Source organism: Cetorhinus maximus, chromosome 2 (assembly GCF_964194155.1).
Source record: "Cetorhinus maximus chromosome 2, sCetMax3.hap1.1, whole genome shotgun sequence".
Lineage (NCBI taxonomy): Eukaryota > Metazoa > Chordata > Chondrichthyes > Lamniformes > Cetorhinidae > Cetorhinus > Cetorhinus maximus.
This window is the reverse complement of record NC_135880.1, coordinates 8,046,049-8,069,878: the sequence shown is the minus strand read 5'-3', so window position 1 is coordinate 8,069,878 and position 23,830 is coordinate 8,046,049. Positions and strand designations below refer to the sequence as shown.

General features: G+C 46.5%; 2 protein-coding genes across 2 annotated transcripts in view; one reads left to right on the top strand and one right to left on the bottom strand.

Moving 5' to 3' along the window:
* tmem8b (transmembrane protein 8B) overlaps positions 1-478 on the bottom strand; it is a 130,654-nt gene extending 130,176 nt beyond the window's left edge. The window contains exon 1 of the mRNA XM_078559933.1: positions 322-478. Coding sequence (XP_078416059.1) covers positions 322-478 — 157 coding nt within the window. The remainder of the gene's footprint in view (positions 1-321) is intronic.
* Positions 1-23,830, top strand: part of LOC144692089 (uncharacterized) — a 981,581-nt gene that overhangs the window by 527,609 nt on the left and 430,142 nt on the right. The window lies entirely within an intron of this gene.

Genomic DNA, 23,830 nt, shown 5'->3' with positions numbered 1-23,830 from the left:
TGGAGGCACAGGGGGCAATGTTTAGAATTGGGAAATCTCCCATTTAAGATGGAGATGAGGAGAAACTTCTTCTCTCAGAGGGTCATTCGTCTGTGGAATTCTCTTCCCAGAGAGCAGTGGAGACTGGGTCATTCAATATATTCAAGGCTGGGTTAGACAGGTTTTTGATTGATGAGGGAGTCAAGGGTCATGGGGGACTGACAGGAAAGTAAAGTTAAGGCCACGAGCCGATCAGCCATAAACTTATTGAATGGTGGAGCAGGCTGGATGGGCCGAATGGCCGACTCCTGTTCCTATTTCTTATGGTCTAATGATTCTTACTGAGGGAGTGCTGCACTGTCGGAAGTGGCAGCTTCCGGGTGAGGTGTTTAACCTGTGGAGCCGTGTGCCCTCTCAGGTGGATGTAGACGATCCCACAGTCACTGTTACGAAGGAGAGCCGGGGATGTTTTCCCCCCAGCGGCCTGGCCAATATTCATCGCTCAACCAACCTCACCGAATCAGATTACTTGGCCACCATCACACGGCTCTTTGTGGGGTCTTGCTGTGCACGAATTGACCACTGCGTTTCCTGCGGGTGGCTACACTTTGAGAAGCACCTCATTGGCTGTAAAGAGCTTTGGGATACCCTGGGTGTGAGAAAAGCGCTATGGAAATGCAAGTCTTCCTCTCTTTGTCAACAACAGGACTGAGCAGAGGGAGTGGCAGAGAGGACATGGCGTTCAGTGTCGCTGTCTGGCTGTTTTGGATGTTCCTGTTCCTTTGAGGATCTGGTGAAGCATTATGTCAGGACTGAGCTGTGTTTACAGTAAACTGGCCTCAGCTCTTAGTCAGCAACGAATGTCACACTATCCTTCACTACCCATCAAACTGGCATGACCTTTTAACCCTCCTACTCTCTCTCTCTCCAGTTCCCACAGATACATCAATACTGAATCCGAAATGACATACCGGTCATTCTAATCTCCCCAGTCAGAGTGTGTTATCAAGAGCAACAACAACTTGCATTTATGCAGCGCCTTTACATCTCACCATGCCCCGCGGGAGTGGAATCCAAACTAAATCTTGCACCCAGTCAAGTGAGAAGATATTAGGACCCGCTAGTGACCCAAAGACTGGTTAAGGAGGGAGGTCTTGGACTGGTATCTTGAAGGACAAGGGTGAGATAGGAGACGGAGAGGTTTGGAGAAGGAATTCCAAAACTTGGGCAGAGGCAGCTGAAGGTACAGCCACCGATGGTGGAGCGAAGGAAATCGGGGATAATGAAGAGGGCAGAATTAGATGGGCGCAGATATATTGGAGGGTTCTGGGGCTGGAGGAGGTTACAGAGAAAGGGACAGGTGAGGCCATGGGGGGATCTGGAAAGGAGGAGGAGAATTTTATATGCTGCCTGACTGGGAGCCCAATGTAGGTCAGTGAGCACAGGGGTGGGGGTGATAGGGGAATGGGACTTGGTGCACATTAGAGTATGGGCAACAATGTTTGAATCTACTAAAGTTTATAGAGGGTGGAAGGTGGGAGGCCAACCAGGAAAATATTGGAGTAGATAACTGATCGCCAAGAGCTGGACGCAGTAGTGTTTGTCCCTGAGCTAGGAGGAGAAAATGCCAATGCCACAGATATGTGGGTCTTAATATCTTCTACAGCTCTTGGGGTGAAAGGGATCAAAGGACATGGGGAGAAAGCGGGAGCAGGCTATTGAGTTGGATGATCAGCCATGATCATAATGAATGGCGGAGCAGGCTCGAAGGGCCGAATGGCCTACTCCTGCTCCTAAGTTTCTATGTTTCTATGATCCATTGCAGGGGCAGTGGCCATCATTGATCTATTGACTATAGATCCAAAGGTTGAGAAATCCCAGGGACCCTGCTCCCGTTCCACCAGCGTTATTTCACCGGAAATGTGGCACACGCCTCCGAATGGTGCCCGCATCTGGCGAAGTTATGATGGTGAAGCCCGAGGATGAATTTAGTTTGGCGCTCGGGGCCTTGGTGGCTAGAGTGGGGCCTAGTTTGGGACAGACTGGGACCTGCCAGGAGACTCACGGATGCGACTAATGTTGCTAAACCTCAAACAGACCCGATAATCACAACGTTGGGTTTAACTGGGATTGACGGAACCACAGAATGATACAACACAGGAGGCCATTCAGCCCATCACGCCTACTCCAGCTCTTTGAAGGAGCTGTCCAATCAGTCCCATTCCCAGAGCCCTGGAAAAGCTTCCACTCGAACTATTTATCCCAATTCCCTTTTGACAGTTACTGTTACACCTGCTTCCACAGCCTGTTCAGGCAACACTTTCCAGATCACATCAACTCACTGAATAAAATGATTTCTCCCCGGTAGCTCTCTGCCTGTCGGTGTAAACAAATTTCTGCTGCGCCGCTCGGTTTCGGAGCAACTGTGGAGTATTTTGCATTCCTTGAGAAGCCCAGCTGAAAGGGGTGAAGGTTGGGGAACACCCTAGTTAGTTTGACCTGGGGGAGAACAGGAGCGAGATGAGGGATCAGTGTGTCACTGGCACCAACGTCGGGTTTGGTTATTTTCAATCGGTGGATCAGTCTGATGGGCAGGCAGTATTTCCCAAGATAAATTATGTAACTGTGCTTTGTAAAGACTCTGCAATTCCCTCACTAAAACCCCTCCGACCTCTCAATTTCTGCCCCCTTCCTTTAAGACGCTCCTTAACACCGGCTCCTTTGACCAGGTTTTTGGTCACTGGTCCCCCTGCCCCCTTATGACGCTCTGTGTCAAGCTTCATTCGATAACTTCCTTGTGAAGCACATGGAGTTGTTTCACCGCGATAAGGACGCTATGTAAATGCACGTTGTTTCTGATGTTGTTAACATGGCGTGATGTAGGGGGGGATCTTCATCGCGCCACCTCACTGCCTGTAGCTGCTGTGGGTGAGCTCCATGTAGACTGGGCTCTCCGATCAGTTTCAAACAAAAAAAAACAGGTCACAAATCCCACGATTATTCCACCAAGGAGAGAAAAACGTGCATTCCTATAGCGCCTTTCATGACCTGGGGACGTCCCAAAGCGCCCGACAGCCAACGAAGCGCTTTTGAGATGGAACCAGAAAATGCCGCAAATGCTCAGCGGGTCTGGGCAGCCTCGGCGGAGAGAGAGAAACAGGGTTAACGTTTCGAGTTGGTGAGAGCTGGTCCTCCTGAAACATTGGGCGGGATTTAGTGGCACCCTCAGGACTGGGTTGGGAGGCCGCTGAAGGTGGGGTGGGGAGGAATGGGGGCGGGGAGGTGGGGGCGGGGTGGGCATTGAGGACATAGGACTGGGATGGAAGATGGAAGTGGGTGATCCTGTTACTGTGAGGGGTGTGGGGTATAAGAGAGTGTTACAGTGAGGGGTGTGGGGTATATCAGAGTGTTACAGTGAGGGGTGTGGAGTATATCAGAGTGTTACAGTGAGGGGTGTGGGGTATATCAGAGTGTTACAGTGAGGGGTGTGGGGTATATCAGAGTGTTACAGTGAGGGGTGTGGGGTATATCAGAGTGTTACAGTGAAGGGTGTGGGGTATATCAGAGTGTTACAGTGAGGGGTGTGGGGTATATTAGAGTGTTACAGTGAGGGGTGTGGGATATATCAGAGTGTTACAGTGAGGGGTGTGGGATATATCAGAGTGTTACAGTGAGGGGTGTGGGATATATCAGAGTGTTACAGTGAGGGGTGTGGGGTATATCAGAGTGTTACAGTGAGGGGTGTGGGGTATATCAGAGTGTTACAGTGAGGGGTGTGGGGTATATCAGAGTGTTACAGTGAGGGGTGTGGGATATATCAGAGTGTTACAGTGAGGGGTGTGGGGTATATCAGAGTGTTACAGTGAGGGGTGTGGGGTATATCAGAGTGTTACAGTGAGGGGTGTGGGGTATATCAGAGTGTTACAGTGAGGGGTGTGGGGTATATAAGAGTGTTACATTGAGGGGTGTGGGATATATCAGAGTGTTACAGTGAGGGGTGTGGGATATATCAGAGTGTTACAGTGAGGGGTGTGGGGTATATCAGAGTGTTACAGTGAGGGGTGTGAGGTATATCAGAGTGTTACACTGAGGGATCTGGGGTATATCAGGGTGCTATGGTTAGTCATGTGGGGTATATATGGTGGTATCCCACACATTTCTCCCCCTTGCCCATTTTGCTGCTGGAGCTGGTGTGTTTTGGAGTTGTTGCTTTGGATCAGGAGCGTGTGTGAAAGTTGTGATGTAAAGTTTGGATAAGGACAATAAGACAGGCCCCGGGAGCAGAATGGAAACAGAACCCTTGGAATGGCTTAACTGAAAATTGGATGCCATGTCTAGATCATAGATTTAGGACAAGCTCGGAGGGGCTGAATGACCTGGTTGATCGCTGACTATTATGTGTGAAATGTGTGTGCGGGAGGATGGGGTATTTTGCTCTCCTACCCTGGAACCTGCTCACTCTCTGTACCTTTCTACTCTTGTCCCTTTCTGCTTCTGCGCAATCCCATTCCTCCATCAGACAGTCCTACATAGTAGCTTCAACTTGGTTTATTGAGCTGATGCACACTGCACACGATGACCTTTCTTAATAAAGCTTCACCATCCCAGAATTTGTGCTCCCAATCTATTTATTGCAGCCACTAAATCCCACATGAAGTTACCTCCAGACTGATCAACTCATCAATTTTGCTGAGTGCTCCCATCGTGAGGCTTGTTCAAAACCGGGCATAAAGGTACGCCCAGAAACTATAAGCTCGCCCATTAAACCTCCGTAGTGGGGAAAGCTCTTAGAAATGATAATCTGGGGACAAAATGAGTGGTCACTTGGGCAAATGTGGGTTAATTAAGGAAAGTCAGCCCGGGTTTGTTAAGGGAAATCACATTTAACTCACTTGCTGGGGTTTTTTTTGATTTGGTAATATAGAGAGGGTTGATGAGGGTAATGCTGTTGATGTGATGTACAAGGACTTCCAAAAGGTGTTTGATTAGGTGCCTCACGATAGTCTTGTCAGCAACGTTGAAGCCCAACGAACAACAGGGACAGCGGCAGTCGGAGTACAAGTGACAGAAAACAGGGAGTAGTGGGGATTGGTTGTTTTTTAGACTGGGGAAGGTATATAGTGGAATTGGGGGTCAGGGTCAGTATGTGGACCTCTGCTTTCTTGACACATATTAATGGCTTAGACTCAGTGTACAGGACACAATTTCATAATTTGCAGATGACACAAAAGTTGAAATATGGTGAATGTGAGGAGGATGGTGATAAATTTCAAAAGGACATGGACAGGCTGGTGGAATGAGCTGACATGTGGCAGATGAACTATAATTCAGAGAGATGTGAAGGAATAGGTTTTGGCAGGAAGAATACAGGGAGACAATATAATCTAAAGGGTACGACTCTAAAGGGGGTGCAGGAGCAGAGGGACCTGAGGAAACATGTTCACAAATCCCTGAAGGTGACAGGACAGGGTCAGAAAGTGGTCAAGAAAAGCGTTTGGGATCCTGGACTTTTTACATAGGGGCAGAGAGCACAAAGGTAAGGGAGTCATGATGGCCCTTTATGAAACACTGGGTCAGCCTCAACTGGAATATTTAGTCCAATTGTGGGACGTTGCATTGAGGAAGGTTGAGAAGGCTTTAGAGAGGGTGCAGAAAAAATTTGCGAGAATGGTTCCAGGGGTGAGGGACTTCAGTTATGCGTTCAGCTTGGAGAAGCTGGGTCTGTTCTCCTTAGGGAAGAGGAGATGAAGGGGAGGTTTGATAGAGGTGTTCAAAATCATGAGGGACCTGGACAGAGTAAATAGGGAGAAACAGTTCCCATTGGTGGAAGAATTGAGAACCAGAGGCAACAGAGCAACAAGAACATGAGGTAAAACCTTTTTCTACAGGTGAATGGCTGGGATCTGGAATGAGGGTGGAAGCAGGTATAATTGTGGCTGTAAGAAGGGAATTGGATAAGCATCAGAAGAGGAAACACTTACAGACCTAATGGGAAAGGGTGGGGAAGTGGGACCAGGTGAGCTACCTCTTGCTGAATGCCAGCATGGGCATGATGGGCTGAATAGCCTCATTCTCTTTTCTGTAACCATTCTATGATTCAATATCATTCTAAATACAAATCCTTGAAACTCTAATTGAGTGAATTTCATGGGCTATTGAATTTGACGCATAATTAAATCATTTTCACATTTCTGGTGACAGTGACAGCATCAAACGTTTCCCAGGCTGATAGAGTAACAAGCCAGATACAATAATAAAAACAACAACTGGCTGCATTTATACAGTGCCTCTAATGTAACAACATATATCAAAATGCTTTACAGCAGTGTTAGGGAACAGGATTTCACACTGAGCCACACGAGGAGATATTAGTCCGAATTATCAAAGCTCCCTCTACACCGTCCCCATCAAACACTCCCAGGGCAGGTACAGCTCGGGGTTAGATACAGAGTAAAGGTCCCTCTACACTGTCCCCATCAAATACTCCCAGGACAGGTACAGCACAGGGTTAGATACAGAGTAAAGCTCCCTCTACACTGTCCCTATCAAACACTCCCAGGACAGGTACAGGATGGGGTTAGATACAGAGTAAAGCTCCCTCTACACTGTCCCCATCAAACACTCCCAGGACAGGTACAGCACGGGGTTAGATACAGAGTAAAGCTCCCTCTACACTGTCCCCATCAAACACTCCCAGGACAGGTACAACACGGGGTTAGATACAGAGTAAAGCTCCCTCTACACTGTCCCCATCAAACACTCCCAGGACAGGTACAGCACGGGGTTAGATACAGAGTAAAGCTCCCTCTACACTGTCCCCATCAAACACTCCCAGGACAGGTACAGCACGGGGTTAGATACAGAGTAAATCTCCCTCTACACTGCCGCTATCAAACTCTCCCAGGACAGGTACAGCACGGGGTTAGATACAGAGTAAAGCTCCCTCTACACTGTCCCCATCAAACTCTCCCAGGACAGGTACAGCACGGGGTTAGATACAGAGTAAAGCTCCCTCTACACTGTCCCCATCAAACACTCCCAGGGCAGGTACAGCACGGGGTTAGATACAGAGTAAAACTCCCTCTACACCGTCCCCATCAAACATTCCCAGGACAGGTACAGCACGGGGTTAGATACAGAGTAAAGCACCCTCTACACCGTCCCCAGCAAATACTCCCAGGATAGGAACAGCACGAGGTTAGATACAGAGTAAATCTCCCTCTACACTGTCCCCATCAAACACTCCCAGGACAGGTACAGCATGAGGTTATTTACAGAGCAAAGCTCCCTCTACACTGTCCCCATCAAACACTCCCAGGACAGGTACAGCATGAGGTTATATACAGAGCAAAGCTCCGTCTACACTGTCCCCATCAAACACTCCCAGGACAGGTACAGCACGGGGTTAGATACAGAGTAAAGCACCCTCTACACCGTCCCCAGCAAATACTCCCAGGACAGGAACAGCACGAGGTTAGATACAGAGTAAATCTCCCTCTACACTGTCCCCATCAAACACTCCCAGGACAGGTACAGCATGAGGTTATTTACAGAGCAAAGCTCCCTCTACACTGTCCCCATCAAACACTCCCAGGACAGGTACAGCATGAGGTTATATACAGAGCAAAGCTCCCTCTACACTGTCCCCATCAAACACTCCCAGGACAGGTACAGCATGAGGTTATATACAGAGCAAAGATCCCTCTTCACTGTCCCCATCAAACACTCCCAGGACAGGTACAGCACGGGGTTAGATACAGGGCAAAGCTCCCTCTACACTGTCCCCATCAAACACTCCCAGGACAGGTACAGCACAGGGTTGGATACAGAGAAAAGCTCCCTCTACACTACCCCCATCAAACAACACTGCAGGAATTCACCAAGGCTCCTTGGACAGCACCTTCCAAACCCACGACCACTACCATCTAGAAGGACAAGGGCAGCAGTTGCCCTCCAAGCCAAACACCACCCTGACTTGGAAATATGTCGCCGTTCCTTCACTGTCGCTGGGTCAAAATCCCTCCCGAACAGCACGGTGGGTGTGCCTACACCACATGGACTGCAGCGGTTCAGGAAGGCAGCTCACCACCACCTTCTCAAGGGCAATTAGGTACGGGTAATAAATGATGGCCCAGCCACTGATGCCCACACCCCAGGGACGAATAAGAGAAAAATTACCCTCCCTCATTATCCTCAGTTTTCCTTATTACCACCATTTCAGTGCTCATAAATTGGGTTGTTTAAGTCTGGATTTGAGTTTGGGATCTTTTTCTGGCTGAGGTGCAGACTGAGAGTCCTTCAGAACACCACCAGGTATGTTTGGATGAAGATGGACCCTCTCGCTCCTTTCAATCTCGCTTTCTGAGAGCTTCTGTCCCTCCTGTCCTCCTGTCACGCCATCTAGAAATCCCTGAAAGGAATCTGTTTGAAGATACATGCAGATCATTTTAAAGTGAAAGCGAGGCAGGGGGGAAGGAGGACTGGAATTCACATGACACCTTCGCACATCTCACAAACACCTCAGAACACTCCACACACAGTAAATTACCTGAAACGGTTGCTACGGAAACATACTCTGGCAGCCATTTTGTTTTACCAAGCCTGAAACAACCCTACCGGTTGGGAATGGGTTTTTGTTAACCTTGCTTGATGGTCTTAATGCTATTGGTTTAACTTTTCACTTTCGTTTATGGATGGGACACACTGTGCAGCGCACCATTCCCAACCCTTCCTCCTTTTATCCTTGACAGGACGCGGTGTCTAAAGGAATCTGTGTCTGGGTCTCTCCCAATCCTCTTCCAACCCACCCAGTTCAACGAAATGTGAGAACATGGGTCTTGGATGCTGTCCCACGTTAGTGACTCCATCCCCACAGTGTTTAACAGGAAAGGTGACAATGAGCCACTGGCTCAGGGACTTCCCATTGGGGAGCGAGTTACAAGACCATTGAACTTTCACCTTTCCATCTGCCACTTTATTGACAGAGGGAATAATCTGCATTTGTATAGCACCTTTGATCTCAGGACATCCCAAAGCATTTTACAATCCCTGAAGTATTCTTGAAGTGTCGTCATTGTTGTAGAGTAGGAAATGTGGCAGCCAATTTGTGCACAGGAAGCTCCCATAAACAGCAAAGTGGCAATGACCCAGGCCCTTTGCTTTCATGACGTCGCTAAGGGCTAAATGTTGGCAGGGCACCGGGAAGAATTCCTTTTCTCAAAGAGTGGACACAGAATCTTTTAAGTCCACCCGAGAGGGCTTACACCTCAGCTCCAGTACATCACTGCAGGAGTTCCTCAGGGTAGTGTCCTCGGCCCAACCATCTTCAGCTGCTTCATCAATGACCTTCCTTCCATCATAAGGTCAGAAGTGGGGATGCTCGCTGATGATTGCACAATGTTCAGCACCATTCGCGACTCCTCAGATACTGAAACAGTCCATGTCCAAATGCAGCAAGACCTGGACAATATCCAGGCTTGGGCTGACAAGTGGCAAGTAGCATTCACGCCACACAAGTGTCAGGCAATGACCATCTCCAACAAAAGAGAATCCAACCATCGCCCCTTGACATTCAATGGCATTACCATCACTGAATCCCCCACTACCAACATCCATTGATCAGAAACTGAACTGGACCAGCTGTATAAATACTGTGGCTACAAGAGCAGGTCAGAGTCCGGGAATCCTGCGGTGAGTAACTCACCTCCTGACTCCGTCTTTAGACAAGTATTGCTTCGAAAGATTTTCTCCATTGTGAGTCACACCCACCCTGATACAGCGTTATTGTGCCCCTACAAATGCCCCCTTACAAAACAGCGTTCGATTAACCACAATCGGCCCGAAGCCAGTGATAAATTCAACCTCTCTCACACCGGCCAGCGAGCTCCGGGAGGGAGTCAGGTGTTTCATTTTTTTCTTTCCTCTCTTCCTTGAAACATGCGCAAAAGAAATCTCGAGGATTTGACAACACAAGGATAATATGTGGGTTGATAACTTATGTGGCATCGCTGAGTCAGGATGCTCTCTCCTGAGGGAATGCTGGTGGCTGTTCCTGAGGAATGATAAATGGATTTAATATTTTCTGCTTGGCCTACTGCCAGATGGGATTAAGGGAGGGATTGAAGGCTTATGGCATTTCCACTTGATGCCGGTGTGTTGGTAAATCCTGGGGGCAGCTGGGGGAACCTGCGGCCTATCGGTGAGGTAAGAATATTAGCAGCAAGGACATCTTTTCCCCTTGGTGAGCGGCACTGTGCCAGATTCCATGTGTCACATCGACTCGCTGCTCTCTAAACTGACAAAAGGATGATGGCAGGAAGCCAAGTTTGAAGAGCGGAGAATGTGAGGGATCAATGACTATCCTGAAAATTTTTTCTCGCGTACCTTTGGGGAAAATGGGCAATTAAATAAAGGGGCCACGAGCGGAAGAGAGCCACCAATAACTCCAGTCGGGGATTCAGGAGAAACTCCTTTACCCAGGGAGTGGGTGAGAATGTGGAACTTGCTCCCACGGGGAGTGGTTGAGGTGAATAGCGTGGATGCATTTAGGGGCAAGCTTGATAAACGGAGGAGAGAGAAAGGAATAGGAGGATATGCTGATGGGGTGAGATGAAGAGGAGGCTCATGTGGAATATAAACACTCATGGACCAATGGGGCAAAATGGCCTGTTCTGTGTTGTAAAATTCAATGTCATTCTGTTAATATGAAATACAGTGGCTGTGCTTTCCGCTGCCTAGTCCTTGAACCCTGGGATTCCCTTCCTCAACATCTCCTCCTCTTGATCCCGCTCCCAGTGCGAAAATAAAAACCCAGTAAAAACTGGGAAATAAGCATACAGTCTGAACTGACCTTCCATGTTAAGGTATGGAAGACCAGTTCAGATCAGCAACCCTTGTTTCCCAGTTTTTACTTTTTCTTCCTTCACTCTTTGGCCAAGATTCTGGTTACCTGTCCTAACATCTCCTGATGTGATTTGATGTTTGATTTTGCTCCTGTGAAGCACCTTGGGATGTTCTATCACTTTGAAGGCGCTATAAAAATGCAAGTTGTTTTGCTATTGAGGGTTGGAGCCAATTCAATGGTCCAAGGAAATGAGTGCTCCCTCTTCCAACGTTAATAGTATAGAGGCCTACCTCGTCCCTCCAAACAAAGGCTAACCGTTAACCGGTGTTTTTGTGACTGGAGGGCTGTTTCCAGTGGGGTTCCGCGGGACTCAGTAGGGGATCCCCTGCTTTTTGTGATATATGTAAATGTAAGTGTAAGGGGAATGATCAAGATGTTTGCTGACAACCCAAAGCTGGTCATGGGGTTGATAGTGAGGAGGATTGCTGTAGACTGCAGGAAGATGTCGATGGACTGGTCAGGTGGGCAGAAAAGTGGCAAACGGAGTTCAGCCCAGAGGAGTGTGAGGTGATGCATTCGGGGAGGTCAAACAAGACAATAAATGGGAGGATACTGAGAGGGGTAAAGGAAGTGAGGGACCTTGAAGTGAATGTCTACAGATCGCCAAAGGTAGCAGGACCAGTTAATAAAGAGGTTAAGAAGGCATGTGCAATCTTTCATTTATTAGCCAAGGCATAGAATATAGGGCAGGGAGTTTATACTGTAACTAAATAAAACATTAGGCCGAAACTTGAGTACTGTGTGCAGTTCTGGTCACCTCGTTACAGAAAGGATGTAATTGCATTAGAGAGGGCACAGAGGAGATTTACAAGGATGTTGCCAGGACTGGAAAATTGCAGCGATGAGGAAAGATTGGAGAGGCTGGGGTTGTTCTCCTTGGAACAGAGGAGACTGAGGGGAGATTTGATTGAGATGTACAAAATTGTGAGGGGCCTAGGTAGAGTGGATGGGAGGGGCCTATTTACCTCAGCAGAGAGGTCAGCGACTAAGGGGCACAGATTTAAAGTGATTGGTTGAAAGAATAGAGGGGAGATGAGGAAAGTTTTTTTCATCCAGAAGGTAGTGGGGATCTGGAACTCACTGTCTGAAAGGGTGGTAGAGACAGAAACCCTCAACTCATTTACAAGGTGTCTGGAAATGCATCTCAAGTGCTGTAATCTGCAGGGCTACAGACCAAATCATGGGAAGTGGGATTAGGCAGGGGGGGCTCATTTTTCAGCCAGCGCAGACTCGATGGGCCAGGTGGCCTCTTTCTGTGCCATCAACTTTCTATGATTCTATAACCTATATTCAAATCAAGTCACACATAACCAACAGGGCCATTAACCAGCTTCTTTAACTCTTTAACAAAAACAAAAATAAAAATAGTTGGAAAAACTCAGCAGGTCTGACAGCATCTGCGGAGGGGAACACAGTTAGCGTTTCGAGTCCGTATGACTCTTCAACAGAACTAAGTAAAAATAGAAGAGAGGTGAAATATAAGCTGGTTTAAGGTGGGGGGGATGGTTGGGACAAGTAGAGCTGGATAGAGGGCCAGTGATAGGTGGAGATAACCAAAAGATGTCATGGACAAAAGGACAAAGAGGTGTTGAAGGTGGTGATATTATCTGAGGAATGTGCTAATTAAGGGTAGAAAGCAGGACGAGCAAGGTACAGATAGCCCTAGTGGGGGTGGGGTGGGGGGAAGGGATCGAAATAGGCTAAAAGGTAGAGATAAAACAATGGATAGAAATACATTTAAAAATAATGGAAATAGGTGGGAAAAGAAAAATCTATATAAATTATTGGAAAAAAGGGGGATCGGAAAGGGGGTGGGGATGGAGGAGAAAGCTCATGATCTAAAATTGTTGAACTCAATATTCAGTCCGGAAGGCTGTAAAGTGCCTAGTGGGAAGATGAGGTGCTGTTCCTCCAGTTTGCGTTGAGCTTCACTGGAACAATGCAGCAAGCCAAGGATGGACATGTGGGCATGAGAGCAGGGTGGAGTGTTAAAATGGCAAGCCGTAGTCCAGGCTGACATTCTCCAGTGCAGTACTGAGGGAGTGCTGCACTGTTGGAGGCACTGCCTTTCACACAAAACTTTAAACCGAGGACCTACATGCTCTCTCAGGTGGATGTAAAAGATCACCACTAGTTTGAAGAAAAGCAGGGGAGTTCTCCCTCGCATCCTGGCCAATATTTATTCCCCAACCAACATCACTGATTACAGATTATCTGCTCAATATCTCATTGCTGCTTGTGGGATCTTGCTGAGCACAAAAATTGGGTGCCTCATGTATTACGGTCATGAAAATATAATAATTTCCATAGTATTACTGTGATATTGTGTTTCTCACGTGTCAGTGCAGACTCGATGGGCCGAAGGGCCTCTTCTGCACTATGATTCTGTGAATTTATTGTAAAGGTTAATACTGGGGTTTGGATGAATTTCTCTGTGTGTAGGTGTGTGTGTGTGTGTGTGTGTGTGGGGGGCGTGGTTTAAATAAATTACAGACAACTGGTCTGGGTGCTCTGATGTATCAGAAGGGAAGCTAGGTTTGAAATGCTAAATGCGTAAACATGACTGAAGTTTTAGAATGTGAGGTGTGAAGAACATTTGTGGTCTTAGATAAACCCGAGTTGTGAATTTCAAAGAGATGGAAAGGTGTTACGCCTAGCCAACAGAGGCTAAGCTAAACAATGTGTTTATTTTTTTTCCCAAAGATTACCGATAAGGTGAGTGCTATGAAAGATTTATATTTTGGAAAAAGTAAAGTTGTAAAGATATATTGGGACAATGGGATTTACATTAAAAAGAGGAGAAGCATGTATCAAGGAGATGAGGTTCGGTGTAAGAAAGAAGGCATTCTAAGATCTAGTAAGTGTGAAAAGCCTCCAGACTATATGTACGAAGCTGCTGTCTCCAGAATCTGAAGCTAAGAGAATTCATTTTAAACATCATTGTCCAGAGTATTATGCACTTTGCCTGAGTCTGTTGGAATCTGTTGTTTTACAGTTGACTTAATGGAGGTGCAATTGGGAGCTGGATTAATTGGGGGATTTAGGAGTTATCGCAGTAGTAATTTGTAGACCAACACATGTGCTTAAAATCATTACTGTTACTACCAAATTCAAGGCACGCATCTCGAAACAAAAATACAAATTGCAAAACAGTTGTGGGGCAGCTGTTTCAAGTTCCCCTCTGGGGTTTGAGCAGCTCAGCATTTACATTGCCTTAACAAATACACCATTGACCACAATCCAAAAATGCTTCATTGGCTGTAAAGGCTCTTTGAGATGCCCTGAGGTTGTGAATAAAAATCGGTTTTTTGAAAACCTCCTTTTGCTGATGGGGTGGGGCCTGTCAGATTACTGCGGGCTTTTGAGTGCGTGTTCAGATCCCAGCACAGCAGTTGGAGAATGTCAATTGAGCTTTTAAAAATACTCTGGAAATAAAACACCTGTCCGATTGTTGTTAAAACCCATCTGGTTCACTAATGCCCTTCGGGGGAAGGAAACCTGCCGTCCTTACCCAGCCTGGGCCTATGTGGGACTCCAGACTGACCCACACCAATGTTGTTGACTATTATCCACCCTCCGAAGTACCCTAGTGAGCCACAGGGCAGTGGGGAAGGTCAGACCAGACCAAACTCTGTGCCTGATGCAATAATCACTAGGTCGTTTCGTCAGCCTCATTAGCAAGCCCAGAATTTGTTGCCCGTCCCTAATGGCCCTTGAGCGGGTGGTGGTGAGCCACCTACAAGTGAGCAGCTCACTAGGGCCATTTCAGAGGGCACTCAAATGTCAACCACATTGCTGTGGGTCTGGAGTCACGTGTAGGCCAGACCGGGTAAGGGTGGCAGATTTCCTTCCCTAAAGGGCATTAGGGGAGCCGGGTGGGTTTTTGATGACAACCCTGGTAGTTGTGCCATTCTTGTTAACGACACTAGCGTTTTATTAATTAATTGAATTTAAATTTCCCCCTCCCCAGCTGGTCATGGTGAGATATGAATTCCTACCTCAGGCATGTTAGCCTGGATTACTAGTCCAGTGATATTACCACTATGCCGCCGTCCCCCCAAGCGTCTGTTTACAGTTGCCTGTCTGAGTTTGTCTGGCTGTTTTCGCTGTACAGCTAGAAGGTCAATCCCATGACATTAATGAGCTTTGAAGGGCTCCCCAGGTGATGGCATAGCCTGCCACAGATACCTGCTGAGCTCTCTATACATAACACCAGCTTCAGATCCATTGATTTTTCAGAGTGAGAAGCTTGAAATATTTCATTCCACGAGGCAACGTTCAGCTTCCTTCAGGCGGGTTTTGGTACCTTACTGACAGCTCACTGAGTGAAGAATATCAATTCTTAAAGAACAGTAGGAAGCCATTCATTGCATTATGCCTGAGACAGCTCTTTGAAAGCTTTCCAATTAATCCCACTACTACCCTGCTCTAACCCCAGAGTCCTGAAATGTTGTCCTTTTCAAGTATTCATCCCATCCCCTTGCGGAAGTTATTATTCAGTCTGATTCTGCCGCACTTCAGGCAGAACATTCCAGAACATTCCAGATCACAACAACTCGCTGCATAAAGAAAGTTCTCCCTCATCTCCCATCCTTTGCCAATGACCTTAAGTTTGTGCCCTCCGGAATCCTGATCCTCCTGCCACTGCAAACGGCTTCTTCCCATCCGTTCATTGAAACCCCCTCGAAACCTTGAGCAACTCTATTAAATTGCCCCTTAGCCATCTCTGCTCCGAGGAGAACAATCCCAGCCCTTCCAGTCTCTCCAGCTGGCGCCATTCTAGTAAATCCCTTCTGCACCCTGTCCAAGATCTTGGCATCTACCCTAAAGGGTGGTGCCCAGAATTGGACACAATACAGTAGTTGAGGCCGGGCCAGTGATTTATAAAGGTTTGGCATGGTGTTTAAAGGTTAAACAGGGTTCCCCCTATCTCAAGAGGGAGAAGGTCACACAATTTCTGCTCTAGATATATTGACTTGAAACAGGTATGGAGAGCAAGTGTTCCAAATGTGTGCTACCAACAAGAGACCTTGGCACTGGCTGCCATTATTGGCAATCTGCAGGCACCTTGCCTGGAGTATTCCATTTATTAAATTGTGCAATCCCTGTTCTGGCTGGGATGGGTTCGGGACCCGCCTCCTTGTCCTACCCGTGGTGGAAGTCTTGGCACTGTGGGTTGGACCTGCCTGTGGGCAGAGAACTAAAGAAGAGGATTTGGAAAATTGTGGGTCTTGTGTATGCCTTTTAAGTGATAGCAGCATGCCACTGTAGTATAAAGATGTTCGGCAGAGCAAGGGTTAATGTGGGACTGGAGAGCAGTACCGCCCACATTATGATGTAGAGGGTCACATGATCATAGGCTATGGAGTACCGAGATAGATAGGTTCTTGATTGGTAAGGGGATCAAAGGTTACGAGGAGAAGGCGGGAGAATGGGGTTGAGAAACTTATCAGCCATGATTGAATGGCGGAGCAGACTCGATGGGCCGAATGGCCTAATTTCTGCTCCTATGTCTTATGGAGTAGGGCCTGGAAGGAGCCATCATTGAGGCAGCAATCATGCGTGGCAGCAACTGGAATATGTGTATAGTAATGGGTTAACAATAAAAGGTTTATGTTCAAACATACACATCTCAGGACCTCTTAGTGTGAGACCAAGCAAACTCTTACAACAGGGAGAAACATACACGGAATTTCCTAAAATGCAGAGCTTGCTGGTCAAGGCTACTCGTGTGCTGCAAGTGTGGCATTCAGAAAGAGCTATTCCTCATAATGAATTAGCAGGAAGCCCTTCCAGAGCCAGAAGCTGACAGGTTCCAGTTCCAGTCCCATTCCAGAGACTGGGGCCCACCCTCTAGCGCAGTACTGAAGGAGTGCTGCACCGTCAGAGGTGTCGATGTTTAGGTATCGTATTGCCTACCCACATACATGTCCAGGTGGGTGCTCAAGGTCTCATGGTACTAGTTCAAAGTAGAGCAGGGGAGCTCACTCTCCAGACCCTCAACCAACACTAGCAAAAAACAAAATAGCTTAACCAGCCATTCAACTCATTGCTGTTCCTGGGATCTCACCATATGTAAAATGGGTGTAATATGTAAAATGAGGCTACATGACATCAGTCTCTGCATAATTCAATGAAAATCCAAGTTATCCAAGACATTTGAGAGAAATATGATCAGATACTTTACAAATGCTAAGTCTTGCCATGACTGATTAGTGTTGTGCTCTTAAAATGTGGTATTTAACCACAAGCTCCCCTGTCAATCCAGGAACAGGAGGCGGTCACTCAGCCCCTTGATCCTGTCAACCATTCAGCGAGATCAAGGCTGATCGGTGACCTAACTCTCTATGCCCACCTTTGCCCCGTATCCATTCATAGCATTGGTTAACAAAGATCGATCAGTCTGAGATTTAAACAACAAGGCTCTGTAAATACCATCAAAATTGGCCTTCATCGGAATTTCAATCATTGCATTTAATTTCACACCCAGCCTGTGGGTCTGAGGAGTGCATTGGCTCCATAGGCAGTGGCTTACTCTGTTACTATCTGATGCTGATGGAATACTTCATTTTTTAAGACTATGTCAACCAATCTAATTTAGCTCCAATTGCTCCATCTGCTCCTGGATGTTTGGTGTGAGCAAGGGAGGCAGGAGGGGAAAATAATTGCAGCGTCTGAGTCAGTTTTACATTATGTGTTGCCATGCCAACAGGTGGAATGTCAGAACATGGGTGTGAGTGGGGAGGGGGCAATAAATATAGACAAAGTCATGCAAAAATAGTGAAGTCAGGAAGAAGGTTATAAAGATGTGCACCTTGGGGTAGTTAGGAAGCTGAACAAGGAAAAGGATTTTGAAGAGAAGAATCATTCAAACAAACAGAGGAACAGGGCAGTGCGTGAGGGTTTCTGCGTGTCAATATAAATAATGTCAGGGAACTAGACATGTCAATTAAAAAGGAGGAACACAGTATAGTGATTTTGACAGAAATGAGGCCAGGAGTGAGACTGAGATTCTCAGGAGGAATACAGGTTGGGGAGGGCGAGGAGATGGAGGAGTGGAGAACATGGTAGGGTCGGCAGGAGATAGGAGGGAAAGACAGGTTGGAGAGGTGAGGGAGGCAGAGGTGAGGAAGAAAGAGAGGGAGAAGGAGAGAGGGGAGGAGAGAAGAGAAGGAGAGAGAGAGAGAGAGAGAGAGAGGAGAGGGGAAGTGAAAAGTGGAGAGGAGTTAGGAGGAGAGGAGAGAGGGAGAAGAGAGCAGGGGGAGGATGAGAGGGATGGTCAGTATCCAGGAAGGGAGAGAGTGAAGGTGTGAAGGGAGGAGAGGGGAGCAGAGAGAATAAAAGGAGGGAATGGGAGGATATAGGAAGGGGAGAGGGGAGGTGGGGAAGTGAAGGCAACAGCAGAGGAAAAGAGATGGGAGGAAATTGAAGAAGAGGAGAGAGAGGAAGACAGGTGATACAAATATAATATGAGGTGGGAAGTGGAGAGAAAGGAAAAGAAGTTAATTAGGAGATAATTATCACCATAGGGGAATATTTCTATTGATGATATTCAAATATTGTCTATCTGAATTTAGTCAAGGAATAGTGAAGGATCCATGACAATCCTTGGGCTATGTTTTAAAGAACCAATTAGTGGGCCAGAAATGAAGAGTGAGATCAGTAGGCAATTTTTGCATTAGTGGTAGAAGGAGTAATGAAGACCTTTAGCTACCTCTCTGGGATGCGTTTATGGTTAAAATGGGCTCTTCAAGCAAATCAGGACTGTCTCCTTAAACAGTGCTCTATATATTCAACAAGGAATCAGGCAGTGCAAGATCTGGATTTGACCAAGGACTCGCCATTGACTTGGAGCTGGGAGAAGACTTAAAGGATAGTGACCAAAAGTAATTCAAGGTCACAAGGGAAAAGGGAATGGAGTTGAACTGGAAAGGTACTGATCTCGAAGGGTGAGATGCTGAACAAGGACCTCGCCCAGATCAAATGCCTGCAAATAATGGCAGTGGGCGGTGCTGAAATGTAAAATGGATAAAGTGCAAGTTAAATATATCCCAACCAGCATTCCTGGGGTCCATCAGAGACAGGGGCACCATGACTAAATAAATCAGAGTTGTGTTTCAAAGAGTGGAATATGATAATAACACTGTTGCAGAAGTCAAACAAGGGGAAATATGTGAAGTATAAAAGGAATATTGCAATAAAGAAGATTAGGAAGGGTTGTGGGAGTATGAACGAAGACAGGAAAGAAGACAGGAAGCGAAGGCACATGAATAGTGAAAGGATAGTCACGGAAAGAGTTGGAACATCTCAGAAAATTCATCCTATTGACAGGAGGGTCGGTAGCCAGGGGACACAGGTTAGAGGCAACGCACAGAACAAGGGGAAATGAGGAGTTTTTTTTTATTCAGCAAGTTGTGATGAACTGGTAGGTGCTGCCTGAAAGGGCAGAAGGTTCAGTGGTAACTTCCGAAAAGGGATTGGATAAACACTTCAAGGGAGCAAGACGGGAAAGCTAGGGGAACTATTTCACCCAAACATTAATCAAACCGTAGACTACGGGAGCAGGAAAGCAGACCATGTAAATGGTTTGGAGAGAGAAGGGATTGAGGGATATGGTGAGAAGATTCTTTTAGTTTCAAATGCTTGTCTGTCAGATCCAGTTTTCTAATATCAATTTATAATAATATTATATAATATCTACCAATATGTATAAACTCAGTGCCATGGCATTGATTATGTAACCCCAGAGCTTGAAGTTAAGATTAAAGATTAATCATGGTTGTATTAAATAATGCAGCAAGCTTGAAGGGCCAAATGGCCTGTGCCTGCTGCTATAAGCCAGGAGATGAGCAGTTATTCCTAATACCGCACACACAGGATGATGCTGGGGCCAAAAGGTTAAATGGGTTAGGCGTGTATTCTCTTGAGTAGAGGAGGTAATGGGCTGATCCAATTGAGGTATTTGAGATGACATGAGGAACTGATAGTGTCGAGAGGGAGAGGAACTATTTCCTCTGGTAGGGGGAGGTCCAGAACAAGAGGACATATTCTTAAAATTAGAGCGGGGCTGTTCAGGGCTGATGTCAGGAAGCACTTCTTCACAGAAAGAGGTAGGAGAAATCTGGAAGTCTCTAAGTTTGAAAATTAATTGAACATTTCAAAACTGAGATTGATAGATGCTTCGCAGTTACGGGTTACAGAGCCGAGGTGGAGTTTGGATACAGCTCAGTCAGGATCTAATTAGCTAGCTCGAAGGGTTGTACAGCCCCCTTCCTGTTCCCATAAACCCAGCTTGCTAAGTACGTAAGGCTACTTGTGAAATACCTTTGACTGTTTATGGGAGGAAAGTATCATGGAGTTAGAGTGAACAGGGAATCGTATCGATCGGATCTCACTCCTCTGATGTGTTTGGTCTCTAACAACAGTCGGGGCTGGTCTTTTGGGAATCTCTCAGGTCTCATAGAATCATAGAATAGTACAGCGCAGAGGAGCCAATTGGGCCCTTCACATCTGCACTAGTTCTTTCAAAGAGCAATCTAGTGAGCCCTAATCCCCATCCTTTCCCCCATACCCTTCAGGTATTTATCCAGTTTGAAGGCTAGTATTGAATCTGTATCCACTGCTCAGTTGGGTAGCAAATTGCAAATCCTAACATTGAGGGAAAATGTTTTCCTCATGTCGCCTCTGGTTCTTTTGACCCTTTATTCTTTCATGGGAATCTGGGCATCGCTGGCAAGGCCACCCCAGAGGACTGTGGAACCTCAATCATCCAGCATGTTTAAGACAGAAATTGATAGATTTCCGATACTAATGACATCAAGGGATATGGGGATAGCGTGGGAAAGTGGTGTTGAAGTAGACGATCAGACATGATCTAATTGAATGGCGGAGCAGGCTCAACAGGCCGGTTGGTCTACTCCTGCTCCTATGGTCCACTTGTTGCCCATTCCTAATTGCCCATTGAACTGAGTGGCTTGCAAGGCCATTTCAGGGGGCGGTTAAGAGTCAACCAAGTGGCTGTGGGTCTGGAGTCACATGTAGGCCGGACCAGGTAAGGACGGCAGATTTCCTTCCCTAAAGGACATTAGTGAACCAGATGGGTTTTTACAACAATCATTGATAGTTGTCATGGTCACCATTACTGACACCAGCTTTCAATTCCAGATTTTATTAATTGAATTTAAGTTTCACCAACTGCTGTGGTGGGATTTGAACCCATGTCCCCACAGAGCATTAATCTAGACCTCTGGATTACAAGTCTAGCAACATTACCACCGAACCTCTAATCCCCCCAAATCACATTAAATCTGTGCCCTCGGTTATTGACAAATAACTGGAAACAGTTTCTCTTTCTTTCAACCCTTCACGATTTTAAACATCACCATCGAATTTCCTCTTAGCCTTCCCTGCTCTAAGCAGAACAACCTCAGCATCTCGAGTCTATCCACGTAACTGTAATCCCTCATCCCTGGAACCATTCTAGTAAATCTCTCCTACACTCCGTCAAAGAGATTCACACAAAAGGTAGAGGAAATCTGGAATTCTCTCCGCAAAAGAGCTGTCGAGTTTGAGAATTAATTACACATTCCAAAACTGAGATTGATAGATGTTTTGGTGTTACTGGTTATGGAAGTGGGGTGGGGTTTGGATACAGTTCAGCTGTGATCTAATTAAATGGTGAAACTTGCTTGAAGGGTTGAATGTCCCCCTCCTGACCCTATAAACCCATCTTGCTTAGTGCTCTACTGCACCCCGTCCAAAACATTCACACCTTTCCCAAAGTGTGGTGCCCAGAATTGGACACAGTACTCTAGCACGAGCCAAACCAGTGTTTTATTGAGGTTTAGTGTAAGTTCCTGGATTTTGTGCTCTATGTCCTTATTTATAAAGCCCAGGATCACATACGCTTTAGTAACCGCTCCATTAATCTGTCTTGTCATTCTCAAAGAATTGTGCACAAATACCCCCAGGTCTCTCTCTTCTTGCACCCCCCTGTAAAATGGCCATTTAGTTTGTCTTGTCTCTCCTTGTTCTTGCAGGCTCGAGGGGCCAAATGGCCTGCTCCTGCTCATATTTCCTATGTTCCCACAAAAAATGTATCACTTCATACTTTTCTGTATTGAATTTCATCTCGTCCAGTGTGGAAAATAACATCAGTTCACAGATTCCTTTTGGAATCACATTTTAATCTCAGAAACAGTACATTTCTTTCTTTAAATGATTTAGAAATTTGTTGGAAAAAGAGAAAATGGTTCTTAAGAAATGACGAGGCGTCCCTGGACCATCTTGCATTATCTGACACCAATCTACCTGTTATCCATTGATTTACTGTCTCTCTTGTTGGTTCTGGTCTCTCTTATTGATCTATCTTTAAACCATGAGCTGAGAACCACAAAAGTTTACAATGCAGAAGGAGGCCATTCAGCCCATCATGCCAACTCTTTGTTGGGACAATTCAAAGCACTTCACAGGCCATTTCTTTTCAAAATTAATTCTCAGGATTTGGGTGTCACTGGCAAGGTTGGCATGTATTGCCCATCCCAACATACAACTGAAAAGGTGGCAGAGGGCTGCCTTCTTGAACTGCTGTTAATGTTTTGATGCGAAGCCACTTCAGACCGCAGTTAAGAGTCAAACTCATTGCTGGGGTTGGAAGTCCCGTGAAGGCCAGACCCTGTAAGTGCATCAGGTTTCCTTCCCTAAGGGACATGAGTGAACCTGATGGGATTTTAGCTAAAATCCATCAGCTTCATGGTCATTTTTTACCAACCCTGATGCTTCATTAAGGAAATGGCCAGTATGGGTTTAACACAGAGGGCAGGTGGAGGCATAGTGGTAATGTAACTGCACTATTGGTCCAGAGGCCCTGGCTAATTATTTTTTATTCATTCAAGGGAGGTGGGCTTCGCTGGCTGGGCCAGCATTTATTACCCATCCCCGATTGCCCTTGAGAAGGTGGTTGTGAGTTGCCTTCTTGAACTGCTGCAGTCCATGTGGTGTCGGTACACCCACTGTGCTGTTAGGGAGGGAGTTCCAGGATTTTGACCCAGCGACAGTGAAGGAACAGCGATATATTTCCAGGTCAGGATGGTGAGTGATTTGGAGGGGAACTTCCAGGTAGGTGGTGGTGTTCCCATCTATCTGCTGCCCTTGTCCTTCTAGGTGGTAGTGGTCGTGGGTTTTGAAGGTGCTGTCTATGGAGCCTTGGTGAGTTTCTGCAGTGCATCTTGTAGATGGTACACACTGCTGCTACTGTACACTGATGGCAGAGAGAATGAATGTTTGTGGATGTGGTACCAATCAGGCAGACTGCTTTGTCCTGGACGGTGTCAAGCTTCTTCAGTGTTGTAGGAGCTGCACACATCCAGGCAAGTGGAGAGTATTCCATCACACTCCTGACTTGTGCCTTGTAGATGGTGGACAGGCTTTGGGGAGTCAGGGGGTGAGTTACTCGTCACACGATTCCTAGCCTCTGAGCTGCTCTTGTAGCCACAGTATTTATATGGCTGGTCCAGTTCAGTTTCTGGTCAATGGTAACCCCCAGGATGTTGATATTGGGGGATTCAGTGATGGTAATACCATTGAACATCAAACGGTGATGGTTGGATTCTGTCTTGTTGGAAATGGTCATTGTCCGGCACATGTGTGGTGCGAATGTTACTTGCCACTTGTCAGCCCAAGCCTGGATATTGTCCAGGTCTAGCTGCATTTGGACATGGGCTGCTCTGGGGGACACGGATTCAAATCCCACCACGGCAGCTGATGCAATTTAAATTCAATTATTAAAATCTGGAATATAAAGCGAGTCTCAGTAATGGTGACCATGACAACTATCATCGCCTGTTGTAAAAACCCATCTAATGTCCTTTAGAGAAGGAAATCTGCCATCCTTACCTGGTCTGGCCCACATGTGACTCCAGACCCCCAGCAATGTGGCTGACTCTTAAT